The 18,252-nt window shown below is 40.8% G+C and overlaps 3 protein-coding genes across 4 annotated transcripts in view; 2 read left to right on the top strand and 1 right to left on the bottom strand.

Annotated features, from left to right (window-relative positions):
* Positions 1 to 132: 132 nt before the first annotated feature.
* gatd1 (glutamine amidotransferase class 1 domain containing 1) lies at positions 133 to 2,304 on the top strand. The gene is made up of 7 exons (XM_072435112.1): positions 133 to 284; positions 365 to 441; positions 540 to 645; positions 1,090 to 1,197; positions 1,262 to 1,353; positions 1,915 to 2,008; positions 2,079 to 2,304. The coding sequence occupies exons 1-7, from the start codon at positions 236 to 238 to the stop codon at positions 2,192 to 2,194; spliced, it is 642 nt and encodes a 213-aa protein (XP_072291213.1). The 5' UTR covers positions 133 to 235; the 3' UTR covers positions 2,195 to 2,304.
* chid1 (chitinase domain containing 1) lies at positions 2,272 to 13,306 on the bottom strand. Of its 2 annotated transcripts, XM_072435109.1 has the most exons (12): positions 12,943 to 13,306; positions 12,704 to 12,847; positions 11,119 to 11,251; positions 10,997 to 11,041; positions 5,682 to 5,788; positions 5,533 to 5,594; positions 5,379 to 5,468; positions 4,980 to 5,078; positions 4,190 to 4,339; positions 3,113 to 3,193; positions 2,986 to 3,028; positions 2,272 to 2,910 (listed from the first exon to the last, which is right to left on the bottom strand). In XM_072435109.1, exons 1-12 carry the CDS (start codon positions 13,060 to 13,062, stop codon positions 2,812 to 2,814), a joined length of 1,173 nt encoding a protein of 390 aa, XP_072291210.1. In that variant the 5' UTR covers positions 13,063 to 13,306; the 3' UTR covers positions 2,272 to 2,811. The 2 variants fall into 2 exon arrangements, with proteins under 2 accessions (XP_072291210.1, XP_072291212.1); XM_072435111.1 differs by lacking the exon at positions 5,379 to 5,468.
* A 1,846-nt stretch (positions 13,307 to 15,152) lies between these two features.
* Positions 15,153 to 18,252, top strand: part of ighmbp2 (immunoglobulin mu DNA binding protein 2) — a 14,793-nt gene continuing 11,693 nt past the window's right edge. Inside the window, exons 1-6 of the mRNA XM_072434953.1 lie at positions 15,153 to 15,270; positions 15,670 to 15,755; positions 16,115 to 16,284; positions 17,034 to 17,220; positions 17,305 to 17,405; positions 18,249 to 18,252. The exon at positions 18,249 to 18,252 is cut by the window's right edge and continues 160 nt beyond it. Of these exons, the coding sequence (XP_072291054.1) occupies positions 15,679 to 15,755; positions 16,115 to 16,284; positions 17,034 to 17,220; positions 17,305 to 17,405; positions 18,249 to 18,252 (539 nt within the window). The 5' untranslated portion in view covers positions 15,153 to 15,270; positions 15,670 to 15,678. The remainder of the gene's footprint in view (positions 15,271 to 15,669; positions 15,756 to 16,114; positions 16,285 to 17,033; positions 17,221 to 17,304; positions 17,406 to 18,248) is intronic.

Here is an 18,252-nt window from a genome sequence, read left to right as displayed (position 1 = left end):
TATTGTTTTATCTATTTGGAACTACATTTGGTAATTTATCAGAATTATTGGAGTAATCCACAGTTAATTTAATAGATCCATGTTTAGAATCGATGGAATTTCATTGAGAACTCTTATTGTGAAACACAGTAACCGGAACTCGGGTGGCGCCGTGGCGGATGTTATTGTCACGTGGCTTTATCTCAGTAGTGTTTTCTTGTCTCTAGAAAGGTGAACTCTTTTCCGTGTAACAGAAATGTCGGCTAAACCCACGTGTCTGATCGTGGCCAGCGCCTGTGCTCAGGGTCTGTACAGTTTTTCTGGGTTTGTTTATTTGCGCTCGGTTTGATTTCGGGACCAAACAGACTGATTTGTTTTATTACAGGTGTGTCAGTCCAGTGTTTCCAAAAGGCCTTCAATTTGTGCAGTCCAGCCTTTAACCTGCAGACGGCCACTCCCGGGGTAACTCTGACTTTACTGTTATCCATTATTTAGAAAAAAAAAAAAAAGGCTTAATGATGTTTTAAGATCCGATTGTTCCTCGTTTTTATATTTTGTAGGGAAAACCCATAGACTTTGTTGGAGTGGACGAGAGCACTGCCAGATGGGTGCAGGACTTTAACATCAAACCTTATGCCACTCCAGCCAAACTAGAATCAATAGATGGTAAAATCATTGTTCACGTTTCCATTACAACGTGATGTTCTTTCACGTTGTCATTATGGGGTATTTTTTGTAGAATTTTGAGGCAAATAATGAACTTAATCAATTTTGGAATAAGGCTGTTGTAACATGACGCAGTGTGGAAAGGGTGAATAACTTATGGATGCACTGCATATGTATTTTATCTGTATCAAATAACACACTAAAAAACAATCGTTAGAGTTCATGAACTGTGGTTGCGAGTAAGACTTCCTACTCTTCCTTTTTCATCATTATTTTGTGCACAAATGATACAGAAGGTTTTGCATGTGAAGTTTATTTTAGTGTCATGTTGCCTGCCTTAAGAGATTATTTGTGGAAACTAAACATGACAGCCAAGCTCGAAATAAATGGTTGTCTTGCCTTCTTATATTGCTCTGCTTTAATGTCATGTCATGTCATCCCCAGGGGCCAGATACCAGGTGCTGCTGATCCCAGACTGCCCCGGGGCCCCCACTGACTTGGCCCACAGCGGATCCCTGCACCGCATCCTCACACACTTCATATCCAACCACAGTCGGTACCAGCCTGTTTGAACACTTAATTTTATGATAATAATTCATAAGCTTGTTTTGTTTAGAGCCGGTGTGCGCTGTTGGCCAAGGCGTGGCTGCTTTGTGCTGTGTCACAGAAGGACAGGAGTGGATCTTCAAGGGCTACAGTCTAACGGGGGTTTGTATTCAGCAGAGGTGACAAAAGGGCTGGGCGAAATTACACAAAATGTATCTTTTTCCTCAGAATATAAAGTCTGTCAATATACATCATCTGAACGTAGACTTAACTCAAAAAAATAGTCAAATGAACTCTGCTCCAAACCACATGCTTCACTGACGAGAAAGGACTGACAAAAATTAATATCTCAATGTTTTTGGAGTATCCGGATAATGAATGTCAGTATTATGCAAATCCAACAGAAATGTGTCCAAACATGTCTGTATTAATTGAAGTTTAATGATGAGACAAATGTGAAATGTCTGTTAAAAGAATCACAAGTGCAGAAATATTGCCTTATTTATACCTTTTTTATAGCTTAACATTCAAATTTAGCATATCTTTAAAACATTCAAAATATTATCTGCATTTCAATATATTGTTCACTCTAGATTGGCAGTAAGACTTCTCAATTTAAAAGCCTCAAATGTATCATTGCCAATTAATTATTGATTAATTGCACAGCCCCAAGTGCCATATACCATGATTTTGCTTAATAACGAAACTCCTCCTGTTTTGAAGCCATCTGTATTTGAGCTGGTGAGAAAACCCGATTTTGCAAATTTGCCTTTGATTGTAGAGGATTTTGTGAAGGACAGTGATGGATCGTACACAGGTGAACATCTTCAGCTCACGTTTCATCTGCTTTGTCCAAGTACTCATCCTTTCTCATCCTGCCTTTTCAGCGAGTCAGGAGGACGCGGTGCATGTTGTCGTAGACCGACACCTCATCACAGGCCAGAACGTCCAGTCAACTGCACTGGCTGTGAACAATCTTATCCTGCTCTGCTCCAACAAGTGACAACAATCACGCCCCCAGCCCCAATACAGACACGAAAACGTCTTTTCCCACACGGACGCACAGAGAGGAGGCTGATCCAAGAGGGAAAATACAACATTCCTTTATTGAAGCAAAAGACATTTCTGAAAAAAACACCTGATTACCTAAAGTTTGACATCTTTATTGTCTATTATGTGTTATAATACCATTCCAAAACTGAATTACCTGTTTATTTTTGTGAATCTAATAAACAGAGCTGGGTTGTCAGTTTGTACTCAAGTAAAAAGTAATGGCTCAAGAGTAAACAAGTAGTTAAGAGTACTGAGTAACAGTTTGGACATCAAATATGTAAATTATTATTTGAGTTAATGTAACCAGACCGAATCATACCTGAAGGTAAAAGTGTAAGAAATCAAAGCATTTAATGCTTTTCATATGACACATTTGTCATTATGGACTCAGTGTCAGAAAACCGCTATGAAAAGTACAATTTCTTCAAAGGACAAAAAGCTTTCATTTATTTGTGTGTTTTTTTTGTAATGTGAACCAGGACCACTTTGGAATCCGGTCATGACCCAGCATTAAACGACACAATGTCAAACTCCAGATCTCCATCGCTCCACTGTTCATAAGGCGCTTTAAAGTAGATCGTAAAAATAATCCAGTCCTTGTCCAAGCTCCCACAAAGAGACGCCTGTTCCAAGCTCTGTAGCCAAAGAAATCCTCAAGAAGATGGACTGAGAATGAAAAACAAATTCATCAAATGTGTAATAAAAAAAAAAAAAAAAAAATCTAAATGTTCACGCGCGTACCTTTAATGTTGGATAGTAAACCACATGTTTCCCTGCGTTGTTTCTGGAAAAATAGCACGTTGTTGTTGGTACCGGTACTCTAAATAGTACTTATTTACGTATTCATCATAGTCCATAATGTTGTTACCTTTTGTAAGTGAAATAATGCTCCTGTGCATTTTCATCCCAGAGAAGTTTGGGTCGGTGTTCTCGTAAGAGCTCAATGTACCTGCAACAAAATAAAAGGAAGTCATGAAAAAACACCACCAAAAACAGACAGTGAACCTACCTTTTAGTTTTAATGGATTTTAGAAGTGAGAGATACCAGAACATGTATAATAATAAACATAATAAATATTGCAAGTTGAGGTTTTGGGGATAACCAAGTAATTTATGTATTCATTTATTATGTCATTGGGACAGTGCATGTTAATGGACAGACATAAGACTTGATATATTCTATATTCTATAACAAAATAATATTAAAAAAATAAATAAAAGGTTGATTAAAAACAAAACAAACTTGCATTGTGTAATATTTCAAACAAAAACAATTAAAGTGATATTTCAGCACGTTTGAAGTAAATTTTACAGTCAATTTTTTTCAAACTTCAACCGAGCATTTAACTTTTTAAGACAAGATGGTCTAAATGCTGTCATGGTGATAATGCAAATAAACCGCCGCCTCACCCTCACCTGCCCCCGACCGCCACCTCACCCTCACCTGCCCCCGACCGCCACCTCACCCTCACCTGCCCCCGACCGCCGCCTCACCCTCACCTGCCCCGACTGCCTCCTCACCTGCACCCGACCGCGGCCTCACCCTCACCTGTCCCCGACCGCCGCCTCACCTGCCCCCGACCGCCGCCTCACCTGCCCCCGACCGCGCCTCACCTGCCCCCGACCGCCGCCTCACCTGCCCCCGACCGCCGCCTCACCTGCCCCCGACCGCCGCCTCAACTGCCCCCGACCGCCTCCTCATCCTCACCTGCCCCCGACCGCCTCCTCATCCTCACCTGCCCCCCAACCGCCTCTTCATCCTCACCTGCCACCTGACCCAGACCGCCTCCTCACCTGCCAACTGCCCCCGACCGCCTCCTCACCTGTCCCCGACCGCCTCCTCACATGCCCCTGCCTCCTCACATGCCCCTGCCTCCTCACATGCCCCTGCCTCCTCACCTGCCCCTGCCTCCTCACCTGCCCCTGCCCCCAACCGCCTCCTCACCTGCCCCCGAGGATGGGCTCCGCTCCCTGTCCAGCGAAGTCCAGGCCGTATAGGTTGAGTCCCAGCAGGATCTTGTGTCTCCACTCGGAGGTCGGGGCGAGCTGCATCACACAGTCTCTGATCCAGGGCAGAGGTGCGCTCGGGCCGGATCTGTCGAGAAGGAAATACTATAAAGCCAGGCTGCCTTTAGTTAGAAAAAAATCTAAATCTAAAATATTTTAAAAAAAATATTATAGATTTGGTCAACTAACACTAGACTTAAAAAAGAAAAAAGAAAAATCTAGACAAAAATGAAAAAAGATTTTTGTCAAAAAAGTAATACTAAATAAAACATTTTGTGTCACTTATTTCTCCATGGAACAAGATAACGCCACCAAACCAAGTATGTTTGACAATAAAATGCCTGTAATTGAATAAAATATTCCAGCCAAACCAATCACACTTTCATGAGACAAGCTGGTGACGGACCCACCAGAAAACTTATATAGTGCACCTTTAACTTTAGAACTTGCTCCAGATAAGCAAACGCTGAGCCTGTTAGAGGTTTTGAATGATTGTCATTGTGGTACTGTAATTGCTTGTGGTGTATTCCTTGTATTGCTTGCATTGCCTGTGGTGTATTTCTTGTATTGCTTGCACTGCTTGTGGTGTATTTCTTGTATTGCTTGCATTGCCTGTGGTGTATTTCTTGTATTGCTTGCATTGCCTGTGGTGTATTTCTTGTATTGCTTGCGTTGCTTGTGGTGTATTTCTTGTATTGCTTGCGTTGCTTGCATCGCATCGTTTGTACCTTGAGCTGGAATAGTCGTACGTCATGAGGCTGAACCCGTCCACGACCGGAGCCAGCTCTTCAAACTCCTCTGGACCAAACATCCCCGGCTGTCCTGCACTGTCCCACACACACAAGTGAGGATTAGTCCCGTTTTTAGTTTTAAACTTAAATATGTGAAGCAGTTTTTATTCACATACTATTTTGACAAAAACAGAACAAAAACTGTCATTAAAACAGAATAATTATGAACAGAAGAGAGTGAAGTTTTTCAGGTCCCGTGGATTTTTGTGTAATAAACTAAACGATTTGCATTAAATATATACATTTTACAAAATCTTGGCTAAAAATAATTTGGTAAAAAAAGACCATGACTAAAAAGTAACTTGAATTTGTAACGATTAGACAATGTTCTTTTACCTGGTCACAGATGGTGGAATAACAAGAATACAGTCCAGTTTCTTGTCCTGTAACATCTCACACACGTGTTTGATGAAGTGGACCAGCTCCCTGTTGAAAAATGTAATTAGATTTAGAATAAAGACAAATGTATCAGAAAAATAAACTTGCTCACTTTCTTTTGTTGCCTCCAAGCTGACTCCACAACTCCAACGTGAAGCCATCGAATCCTTCCGTCTGCAAAACCCGAGACTCAAAAAATCCAGCGCCAAAAGTTGTTCAGAACAGAGACTGAACGTGCAAACCGTTGTTGTCATTGTTTACCTTAGCGACATCCAGCAGTTCAGAAGCCAGCTCGTCGATCTCATCCTCGCTGTCCAGAACGCTCATGTAGTCCTGATACGACCAGCCGTCCAACAGCACTCGAGGGACTGCGAAAGGGAAAAGAACCGAGAACTTTTATAAAAGAACTGAGAACATTTATAATAGAACTGAGGATATTTATAAAAATAAATTAGAACATTTATAAAACAACTGAGAACATTTATAATAGAACTGAGGATATTTATAAAAGAAATTAGAACATTTATAAAAGAACTGAGAATATTTATAAAAGAACTGAGAAGATTACACTAAATCATCCCGAAAGATACGCAAAGCCGTTCCAGGTTTGATCAAGTGAAATTTAAGGCATAGGGTTAGGGTGCCAGGCACACATTTAACACTTTTTTCAATAGAAAAATAGATGAACACAAACTATCATCTTAATATAAATCAAGATATTGTTAGTTTGGGACATTTTAAATGCAATAATATTAGGCCAAGACGGACATCTCACTTGAGTAGTACATTTAATCATAAAACATATTCTGACAAAATTTAACTTGAAAAGTAATAATTGATTGCAGAATTGAATGGTTGTAAGGCATTAGATTTGGCACAATCAAATTGAATGCTTTTGTAATGCTGCCCTGATAGGCAAGGCAAGGCAAGGCAAGTTTATTTGTAGAGCACATTTCATACACAAGGCAATTCAAAGTGCTTCACAGCAGGAAAAATGCATTCAAATCACAAAGAAATTACAGAAACAGAAATACAATAAAATTAACTAAATTAAAAATTATCAATCCAACTGATTTTCTAAACTAATAAAATCACAAACAAAAGAGAAGAGTGCAAAGAAAAAATCCTTTCAGTCATATGCGCAGCTAAACAAAACTGTTTTTAGCTTAGATTTGAACATTGTCAGAGTAGAAGCCTGTCTCACATCTTCAGGAAGACTGTTCCAGATTTTAGCTGCATAAAACTGAAACGCAGATTCCCCATGTTTTGTCCTGACTCTGGGCACCAGCAAGAGGCCGGTCCCTGAGGTCCTCAGAGTCCGAGATGGTTCATATGGCACTAACATATGTACTTTGGTGCTAGGCCATGGAGAGACTTGTACACAAGCAGAGCTGCTTTAAAGTCTATTCTCTGAGCCACAGGAGCCAGTGCAGAGACCTGAGAACAGGACTAATGTGATCATACTTCCTGGTTCTAGTCAGGACCCGAGCAGCAGCGTTCTGGATGTACTGCAGCTGTTTTACAACTTGTTTGGAGAGGCCAGTGAGCAGGCCGTTACAGTAGTCTAATCTACTGGAGACAAACGCATGGATAAGTCTCTCTAAATCTGGTTTTGACACTATATTTTTGATTTTGGTAATGTTTTTTAGATGGTAAAAAGCTGCTGATGTTATTGATTTGACGTGGCTGTTAAAGTTCAACTCTGAGTCCATTATTACCCCCAGATTTCTAATTTGGTTTGTAGGTTTTAGAGCGAGACTCTGGAGGTGACCGCTAACACTTTCTCTTTGTTTCTGTGGGCCAAAAACGATTATTTCAGTCTTGTCTGAGTTTGCATCCACAAACTGATCTGTTGGATGCAGTGACAGAGTGAATCCACTGGTCCATAGTCACCTGCCGATAGTGAAACATAGATCTGAGTGTCGTCTGCATAATTGTGATAGGACACATTTTCACTGCGTATCAACTGACCTAACGGCAGCATGTAGAGGTTGAACAGAAGGGGACCCAGGACTGACCCTTGGGGCACTCCACAGGTCAGGGTCATGTGGTCTGAGACACAGCTACCAATTTCAACAAAGTACTTCCTGTCTTCCAGATAGGACGTTAACCAGTTTAGGGCAGTGCCAGTGATGCCCACCCAGTCCTCTAGTCTCTGTAAGAGGATCCCATGATCGACAGTGTCAAAAGCAGCACTCAGATCTAACAGAATTAAGACTGAGGCTTTGCCCGTGTCAGTGTTCAGGCGGATGTCATTTGTCACCTTGACAAGAGCAGTCTCAGTGCTGTGATGAGGTCTAAAACCTGACTGAAAAACATCAAATGAGTTGTTTATTAAGAGGAAATCTGTGAGCTGTTGGTAAACAACCTTTTCAAGGACTTTGCCCAAAAATGGCAGATTAGAGATGGGCCGGTAATGACTCAGTACTGCGGCATCAAGACTGCTCTTCTTTAGGAGAGGCTTTATGACCGCAGTTTTCAAAGACATTGGGAATGTTCCAGATTGAAGCGACATGTTAATTATGTGAGTGAATGGTGCTAACAAACTGTTCAGCACAGACTTTAGAAATCTGGTGGGTAACACATCAAGGCAGCATGTAGATGAACTCAGACTGGTGATGATCTCATGGACAGTTTTGTCAGTTACTGGTGCAAAGTGAGTTAGCTCTAAGTGTCTTGGTGGTTTTAGGGTAATTTTTTGCATTGTGGGATTTATAGCATTTTTAATGCCCTGAACTTTGTCATTAAAGAATAATGCAAACTCATTACACTTGGATGTGGAAATGAGTTCTAACGGCAGCTGAGCTGGAGGGTTTGTTAATCTGTTTACTGTGGCAAACAGGACACGCGAGTTGTTACTGCAGCTTCCAATTATTTCAGAAAAATATCTTTCCCTAGTTCTACATAAGATTAGGTTGTACATGTTCAGCTTCTCTTTGTAAATCTCTTTTTGAACCTGGAGCTTTGACTTGCGCCATTTCCGTTCGGCCCTGCGGCACTCCCTTTTCTGTGCCCTGACCGAATCATCATTTCTCCACAGCGCCTTCTGCTTATTTTTAACCATTTTAGCCTTTATAGGGGCGATGGTGTCCAGAACATTCAAAACACTAGATGTAACAGAGTTCAACAAATCATTTACATTAGAACATGAGACATTTTCAAAGTTTATCATTTCCATAAACAGTGCACCTGTGCCATCACTTATGTGTCTCCTCTGAACAATTGCAACTGCAAGAGTGTGCCATCACTTATGTGTCTCCTCTGAACAACTGCAGGACCAACCGGAGGTTGGGGAGAAACAGACAGGTCAAAGAAGACACAGAAATAATCAGACAGAGCAACATCGATCACATTAACATTTGAAATATTTACCCCCTTTGTAATTATGAGATCTAGAGTGTGTCCTTTGCTGTGGGTGGGGCCTCTCACATGCTGAGTAAGACTGAAGGTTTCAAGGACAGCATCAAGCTCTTTAGCGTTTCTGTCACAAATATTATCAACATGCACGTTGAAATCACCTGTAATGACCAAACCATCAAAGTCTGTGCATATGACTGAAAGCATCTCAGTAAAATCATCAATAAAACTTTGGCAGTGCTGGGGAGGCTTGTATAAAACAATGAAGAGAATGGATGGAGACCGTTTTAGCTCCATTTTAAAGGATACATACTCAAATGATGAAAACACCCCAAAAGACAACCTGCGGGTAATTATTTCATCTCTAAAGACAGCACAGACTCCACCCCCTTTTTTTTTTCTCGTGTTTCAGATTCAAACTTAAAGTTGGGTGGAGCAGATTCTATCAGAACTACATTTCCTGTGTTTTTGTCAAGCCATGTTTCAGTTAAAAACATAAAATCAAGATTATAAGAAGAAATAAAATTATTAATTAAGAGAGATTTGTTACATAAGGATCTGACATTTAGCACAGCAAGTTTCAGACTAGTTTCAGTGGGACTGGGCTTTGTCTTTTCACAGGGAATATGAATCACATTTCTCAGATTGGGCCTGACTCGCATTTTGTTTTTCCATCTGTGTGATGATGTGACTACAGAAATAGCACTAGGGGGGGCTCTTTTTACATAGGGCCCCGGGTTGGTTTGATTTTTAATGTGACAATAAGTCCCGGCAACGCTGAGACCCAGTGCATCCTAGCTATGGGAGATACCAGGTAAAAGGCGAGGTTGGATGGGTGGTGGGGCTTTTGTAGCCAAGGAGAGTTTGGGACCAGGTGAGAGGCGAGGGGGGATGGGTGGTGGGGCTTTTGTTGGTGTAGTCGGCATAGCCCTTGCTATATTGGGCGTGAGTGGAGCCATCTTAATGCCTGATTTGATCAGACTTTCAAAATGGCTGGGAAGGCCCATGGGTGAGAGTGGAGATGAGAAGGAGAATGATGAATCTTTAGTGGGAGTAGATGTTGCAGGGGGAACCCAGGGCTGGTGTGAAGGCAGGGGCGATGACAGGGATGTTGTTGGGCTTGTCACAGATGGGTCCAAGGCCTTTGAAGATTGTTCCTTTGCTGGAGGCGGTGGAGGTGTATGTGGAGCAGCTGGAGCTGAATCCTTTGCTGGTGGTGGTGGAGCAGCTGCTGATGAATCCTTTGGTGGAGGCTGAGGTTGTGGTGCTTTTGATGTTGAAACATTGGCTCGGTCTCTGGCTGAGGGAGCAGGAATTCTTCTCTCATTCCTCTCTTCTCTAACTATCTGCTCAGGACCCTGTCCAGGCCCAGTCCAATGCCTCAGAGCGTGGAGCAGGTTCTCTGTCAGCACCCTCACTCCACCTCTGCATAGGTGGGGGCCATTTCTCTTAAACAGGTCCTCTCGTTTCCAGAATAGATAGAAGTTCTCAATATAGTGTAGTCCTCTCGGGGGACACTCTTTGGACAGCCATGTGTTCAGCTGAAGAAGCCGGCTAAACTTGTTTATCCTCCTGTCGATGTTTGGAAGAGGTCCACTTATGAAAGTTTTGATTTCCATTTTATTGCCGAGACAACTTTGTGAAAGACAACAATCTCTCACATACAATTGTTACTATGCTATTAAAGCGAAACAGCGAAAACAGTCATTTTAATATAGTAAAATATTTTTTTAGTGGCTGGATGGACATATCTTTGTAAAAGTGCTGGACAAACTGTTAGGATTTCAAAGAGAAGAATAGAATCATTATGAGGTTATGTTATTCCACTACAGTATTAATGATGTGCTTTAAGTTCTGTGTAAAAGTGTCAAAAACTAAGTAGCCATCTCGTATTTACACTAGCCTGTAATAAATGTAATTTTCCAAAAGTAGTATGTTGTCATTACAATATCAGCGTACAATACATAATACGATATAATGTTGTAGGTAATTCGACTGCTACCACTGGAAATACACCGCTAATTTGTAATGCTAAAAGAGGATTTAATTTATGAACAGATGTAATGCATGAATAATTAAACAGCAACAAAGAATTAAACTGCCAAAGTGTAGTTTGCGCGGTTGAGGCCACAATTAAAATCTACCCACATTTGACTGGAAGTAAATGAACACCTCTGGTAAACAAATGAATGGACCTCAGTCTGGAATCCTTCACTCACCCATTCTGACTTTCTTGTTGGACTTGTGAAGCGCTTTGACCCAGCCTGGAACACACAGATATGTGGATTTTACAAGAATAAATAAGGAATTCAAACTATTGTTGATTACAACCAAAACGTGCCTGGGTCATGGTCGTGAAGTCCAGAGACGTCAAACGTTTCTGGCCCTCGTCTGCGCAGCTGCAACCAAACTGGAGACACCGAGGTCAATTTAGGAGCAAACAGCTTGGCCACGTCGTAGCCATGAGCGTTCCACTGGAGAAAAGAAACACAGGGAATGAACGAGCTCAATGAACTACAATTATAACATCTCAGTTCAGCATGTCTTTTTGCTCTTGCAGCTTCGGTTCAGCAGTTTTTGCAGCTTGTTCTTGCCAGATCAGACTGTGCCGTGATTGGTTATATTTTCAAAGTCAAAGTGGGTACGGGTTAAATGTATTTCTTTTCTGTTAAAATGTACGCCAAAACATGGAACAGTGGTGAACCTTCCCTGCAGGCCTCACTTGCCGTCAAGGTCAGTGTTCGTAACTCACTGGGGAAAATGGCCTGCATGACAGAGTTCATTGAAAACCACTGCTGAGGCAAAAGAACATCAAGGCTCGTCTCAACCTTGCCAGAAAACATTTAGATAATCCCCAAGACTTATGGGAAAACAGTCTGGACTCTGACGAGACAAAAGTTCAACTTTTTGGAAGGTGTGTGTCCTATCACATCTGGTGCATTTCAGAAACAGAACATCATACCAACAGTAAAAGATGCTGGTGGTGGGAGTGTGATGGGAGTATGATGGTCTGGGGCAGGACATCTGAAGTGTGAAATGTCAAAGACCAAATCAGCCTCAAATCAGCCTGTTTTTAGGGCTGCAATTTCTATTCATTTATTATTTTGATCATTGATTAGTCTACCAATTATTCTTTTGATTAATAGATTCGCCGCTTGGAACACAAATGTCCCGTAAATATCATTTTTTTTTACTAAATTTGACCAAGATGAAGCTAAGGTGAAGAGATCCTGATGGAGTTTATTTACAGGAGAAACCATTTTTTGATCAATTCGATCGATTCCTATGCCTTTTAGAAGTAATTCTTGCTTTGTCAGTTATAAAACCTCTTCTCTCAGCACTTTCATTGTTCTGAGTCTGCGTGTAGTCCAGACAATGATTACTAAATTAGTGGACGATTAGCTCAGTAAATGATTACTTGTCTCAGGCCTAGTGTTTTTTATTCTCAGAAACACCTAGAAAAGTCTGCAATCTTCCTGTGAGCTGACCTGCCTCTCCACAGATCTGATCTGTAACCTTGCCAAATGGCATCGCCCGTTTGTAGCGGACCGGATCTTGGTCAGAATTATTAATGAGGCGGTTTAGGTTGAGGGGGAACAGAGCAATAGATGTTTTGGAGAGATACCAAATTAGAATATATAGATTACATATTCCTGATGCAGTTAAACTATTGTTTGAATATGGTTGAAACATAATGCAAAGGAGGAGGAGAGGAATTCCACATAAGAAAACATGCAAACTCTGATAGGAAAAACAAATAGAGTTAGATTATCAGCAGTACGCGTATGTCACAAATATCATTTTTAATTCCTGCAGCGTTCTCCATCCTCAAGAGTCTCTGCAAACCTGCTGAGACTGTGTGTGAAGATTACACCGTTTTGCACACTTTATCCACCAAAGAGTATTTTTTCTTTCTTTCTTCTTACCGGTGTGACGTATCCAAGCACTTGTCCACTGAAAGCCTTACTGATGTGAACACAGTACCTCTTCTCCTCCTTCACAATCTCTTTCCAAAGTGGATCTGACACCACCAGCCCTCTCTGCAGCACAGGTAAATTTGAAGGGGAGCTCTGAGCACACAGGAAAACAGCATTACTGTCCACACAGAAGAGAAATGACTCTCCAGAAAGTGCACAATTATAGATATAGGTTTGTTCGTGCTTACCTCAACTTCAACTTTCTGTTTTTTCTTTGCATCCGTTTTGGAGAGAGTGCCACTGACTTGATAAAAGCAGCAGCAGCAGCAGAAGAGGGCAAGCAGTGCCAGGACAGACGTGGTTCTCATGTCCAGAGTCAACCAAGCCGGTCAATAGTGTTCAAAAAAGAAATGCGACTGTAAAAAAGATGTGGAGCTGCAACGCCTGGTATGCGCTTCCTTCCTGATTGTGACGAGAAAGATAGTGCAGCCGCATGTCAGAGTGAAGCGTGATCTGCTACTGACTCATGTATCAGCCACAGGTTCATCAAATGCACGGAATGGGCTTCGCAGTGACAGCTCAGCTCACTGCACGAGCGGCGTCTGCACACTTCCGCCTTCAGCAGAGCGGTGGGTATTCCTCCGCGCCGATAGGGGGCAGCAGCAGAAGCTAGACGTTATCGACAAAGTATGAACGCTCACGAGAAATAGAGCACTAGGCTGATATTAGATCCGTGGTTTAATGTCATCAGCCAGTCACAGCAGGCACTGGGACTGTTGTTGTTGTTGTTGTTGTTGTTGTTGTTGTTGTTGTTGTTGTTGTTGTTGTTGTTTTATGGCGGTTGGCATCCAAGTGTTGCATTACCGCCAGACTGTATTCCTCAGACTTTGTCGTAGTCCTCAGACTCTGTCGTAGTCCGTAAAAGTACTCCTTCCATTGCTTTGGTGTTACAAAGCCCATGAGGTCATGATATGTCTTTGTGACTAGAATAGTTGTTGTTTCAGAGACCAACCGGCTTTCGAGACTAAGGAGTAAAGGGTAAAGTCTAAAGCATAAAGTCTGGTGGTAATGCAACTCTTGGATACCAGCCGCCATAAAGTTGAGGACAAAGCACTGGAAGTCAAGGCACTGGAAGAAGAACTTTTAGGACTACGACAAAGTCTAAGGAATAAAGTCTGGCGGTAATGCAACACTCGGATGTCAACCACCATAAAACAACAACAACAACCGGCTTTATTCCAGGGAGACTCTTCTTCATCTCACTGGGACTGTAAAAGTCTACCTAACCCTGTTGTTGTTGTTGTTGTTGTTTTATGGCGGTTGGCATCCAAGTGTTGCATTACCGCCAGACTTTATTCCTCAGACTTTGTCGTAGTCCTCAGACTCTGTCGTAGTCCGTAAAAGTACTCCTTCCATTGCTTTGGTGTTACAAAGCCCATGAGGTCATGATATGTCTTTGTGACCGGCTTTATTCCAGGGAGACTCTTCTTCATCTTCCTCTCCTTCTTTGACGTTCGGTGCTTCCACCGTACAGCTTTATTCTTCAGGCTTCATTCTATAGGCTTTAATATGTCCACTGATGTCGCCGCTTGGTAGCCGTGCGTCTACGAGACTGGACGAGGACAGGAGACCACCCCCACCCCCAACCCTAATAGACTTTTAAATGACAACTTTATTCTAAATGCTTTGATGATTTGACTTCGAAATATGTGTTCTAAAAAAATAAAGGGAGCTCTGGCCTCAAAGTCTAAAGAACAAAGTCTGAAGAATTCTTGGGCTTGGTAACTGATGTGTTTTGAACTTGTGGGCTTTGAAGTTCTGTGCTTTTGAAGAATGAAGTCTTAAGAATAAAGCCTGGCGGTAATGTAACGCTTGGATACTAGGATACCTTAAACATCAAAGAAGAAGAAAAAGAATGAAGTCTAAAGAATGAAATCTAAAGAATGACGAATGGAAACAAATATTGTCTAAAGAATAAAGTCTGGCAGTTATGTAACACTTGGATACCAACCGCCATAAAACACCAAAGAAGAACAACATAAATAAATACACAAATGCTTCAATCAAAATAAAATACAATATTTTAGGTAATAAACCAAATCAACGAATGACAACTTTTGGATTTGACCTTCCTTTTATACGGGCTATTTATTCATTTTGAGGACTTTCACACATTCAAAAGATACATTATTTGATTGAGATTGTCCAAATATCTCATAATTCTGACACCCATCGTCTGGCGGGATGTAAACAGAATAATTATCAATAGGGCTCCAAGATATATCAAATCCTGTATTATTGTGTACAAAACGTATTAACTCTAGTTTAGACCTCTAACATACTGGTGTGCATGGGATTCTTGTACAAGTTTACCAGTTTTAAATAATTTTGCTGCTCTTACAACTCCAAGATGGCCGCTGCAATTGCCACTGCAACAGAATCCATTCACACTCTAGCTTTATTGTATTATATGGCCGTTACCGTGCCTGCTGCTGCTTGACATTTCAAAACTGCTGTTATAAATAAGATCATTTTTAATTTTACACCGTTTTCGTTATGAGAGGCCTTTTTTAAGCGTGAGTGTGTGTTTCCATCCATTATTCTGTTTAGCTAACTCCAGCGTTGTTGTCAAAATGTATTAGCTAAAGTTTCATTTATTAGCACCGGTAGTTCAACAACAACATCAAGTAACATGTAATAATAACAAGTAGATTTAAATCAATTCCTTGCTGTAGGATACGATTGCCATTTATTTTTCTCTTATTGGCTACACACAAATAGAATCGTAACTGCTAGCTAGCATACTATGTTGACGTTTTCCAAAAAGGATACATACAGTTTTTGACTCAGTTTGGTCTTAGTCAGTTTGAAACATGTAATTGAAATGCTTTTGCATAAATTATTGGCTCTAATTTCGTTTTGTACGAGTTATGTAATCATCTGCATCTGTATATAATTCTTTTGTGTTCTTAAAGTGAGTGAAGATGATAGTGGAAGAGTTTGTTCACAAGACTTTGGAGCTCCTTCAGGAGGAGAGAGAGGCAGAGATACAGGAAGCAAGGTGTGTATTATAACTTTACTGCACAAAAGTACATGTGTGTTTTGTGAATACTGTCATTGTGTCCTTGGGCAAAACATTTTAAACTGCCTGAAACACTTTGAGTGCTTATTGGGGGCAGAAAAGAGCTATAACATTATGAGACGTTGTGGCCCAACAGTCTGTAAAAACATCTCATTACATTAATTGATTGGCCTTATCCATATCCTGTTACAAACTACTCAAATGGGCCGATTCTCAGTCAGTACCAGTATCAAAATATCAGTGTTATAAATGTCTAAAAAATAAATGTCAGCCTCCACACTTGTCTAAAACATTTGCCGTTTGCTTTTCTGTGGTTGTTGTGTGTTCGATGTGTACAGATTGTGGCAGGAGAGTGTGTCCCTAAAGGAGCTCCAGAGTAAAGGTGTGTGTCTGCTGAAGCTTCAGGTCGCTTCTCAGTCCACTGGTCTTTACGGTCGCACTGTGGTCATCTTTGAGCCCAGGAAACATCATGGCATCACTGCTCTGCCCAGCAACAGCTTCAGCCCAGGTAAATGCAAACGAGCATTGCACAATAAATCACTTGTCGGGATTTATATTTTATTGAACATTTCATTTAATTCAACCCATTGTGTCAAAATTGCACATACAATATTACAATCAATTACACCATAATTTTAGTAATGTTAGTGAAGTTACAAAAAAAGAGAGACAAGCCTGCACACTTGCTCCAAAACTGCATTTAATCGACCTGAGGAAGATTCATTTGGATCCAAACGTTGTTGATTAAATGCAGTTTTGTAAAATGTGTGCCGTCTTGTCTCTTTTTTTCATTATAGGAGAAGTGAGCATAACTAAACCTTTTAAATACCTTAACATCCACAAAAGATCCACATCCGTCTTTTGTCTGACATGCCTTTATACTTATGGGTGGGTGATATTGACAAAAAGGAATATCTCAATATTCCTTTGTATTGTACTGTAATATTTTCACAATGCGTCAGGAATGTGTCTTGTTCAGGTTCAAGTTTAGCACAAAACATGAGTGGACCATAAAATGAACCACTAAAGAGCAGAAATATCACTTTATACTCTTGCTTGGGAGATTACACTGGACATTTCTTTTCAAAAACATTTTAATCTCCTCTTTTTTAAGGTCCTTTTTATAAGTTGTGATTGTATGCGATTCTCTCCACATTCACATTTTGCAGATCTAATAAAGAACAACTGCAATATAATCAACCCCACCTCTTTATACTGCCGCCTTCCTTGTGTCACTTTGCCTTTCCCTTTCCTCAGGAGACATTGTGGGCCTGTATGACAGTGGAGGCTGCAGCGCTTCCTCTCAGATCGGCTCAGGTATCGTCACACGCGTGGCCCAGGGATCGATCAGTGTGGCTTTTGACGACGGCCTCACCGTGGAGTCCGATTCTCTGTACAACGTGCTCAAATTGGCAAACGACGTCACGTATAAACGAATGAAGAAGTAAGAGTGATTGCATGTTCATTTGAAATATAACTGTCAAAGCGTGTACAGTTAATACCATGTTTTTGGCCCTAAAATTTGCAGTGCTTTGAATTTGTTGAACGGATACGGTAACGGACCAGCGGCCAGTCTGATAAATGTCCTTTTTGGAGATTCTCAACCTTCTTCAATGCGAACAAAATGTGGTAGGTTCATGCACTATGGTTACACTTAAACAGTTTAGTGCATTAAAAACGGAAAGAGGCCAAAGTGCTCTTGAAGTTTTGAAAGGTTCTTGCAAATTTGCTCTGAAAGTGACTCAAGCTGTCTTTATATAATGTGTCACAATAATTAGTTTAGATTTATCGTTCAGTACATGACAGAAAGAGCAACAGTAATTTCTAGAGATTAACATTTATGATGTGGGCCTATTATTTGCAGTACATTATTATTCGAGCTGTGTTGAATATTTAACATAGCTTGGCCTTAGTTGACCAATTTATTTTACTGGTATTATATGGATTTATATGGGACACGACAGAGAAAATGAGGCCTTGAGTGAGTGTTCGGGGGTGAATCAAGAGTTCAATCTCCCTTTTAAGGTCAGTACTTCTCTGCGTGCATAGTTATTATCACATCTTGTGAGTGCAGTTTGGTTCAGATCAAAGAGATACTGAAGTACATTTGTGAGCGCGTCCCAAGCTTACTTTAGTCGATCAATTGCTGCACAAAATACTTCTATAGCTGTCAAGAATTTATTTTGTAAACTAAAACAAAAGCCCTAATAGAAACTAACTAACTAACTATGGTTTCATTCTGCTATGTATTACTTATTGTTTGTTTTCTTTACAGTTCATGCATACGTTCGTTATTCTACTTTAGGGTTCTTGTGTCAGTGGCATAGTGTCACTTTACATCACACTGACTAAACTAACTGTATTTAGATAAACTGTATTTAGATGTTTAGATGTTTTTATCCTGTTCCAACAATCATCTGAGACCACCAAGCTAGTTTTGATCCATCAATAAAACCGACTGTATTCTTTTAGATGA

Source organism: Eucyclogobius newberryi, unplaced genomic scaffold, assembly GCF_026437365.1.
Source record: "Eucyclogobius newberryi isolate DKJ021-1_F unplaced genomic scaffold, fEucNew1.0.hap1 SCAF_7, whole genome shotgun sequence".
Taxonomy (NCBI): domain Eukaryota; kingdom Metazoa; phylum Chordata; class Actinopteri; order Gobiiformes; family Gobiidae; genus Eucyclogobius; species Eucyclogobius newberryi.
The sequence above is the reverse complement of the archived record's forward strand: the minus strand, read 5'-3'. Positions and strand labels throughout refer to the sequence as shown.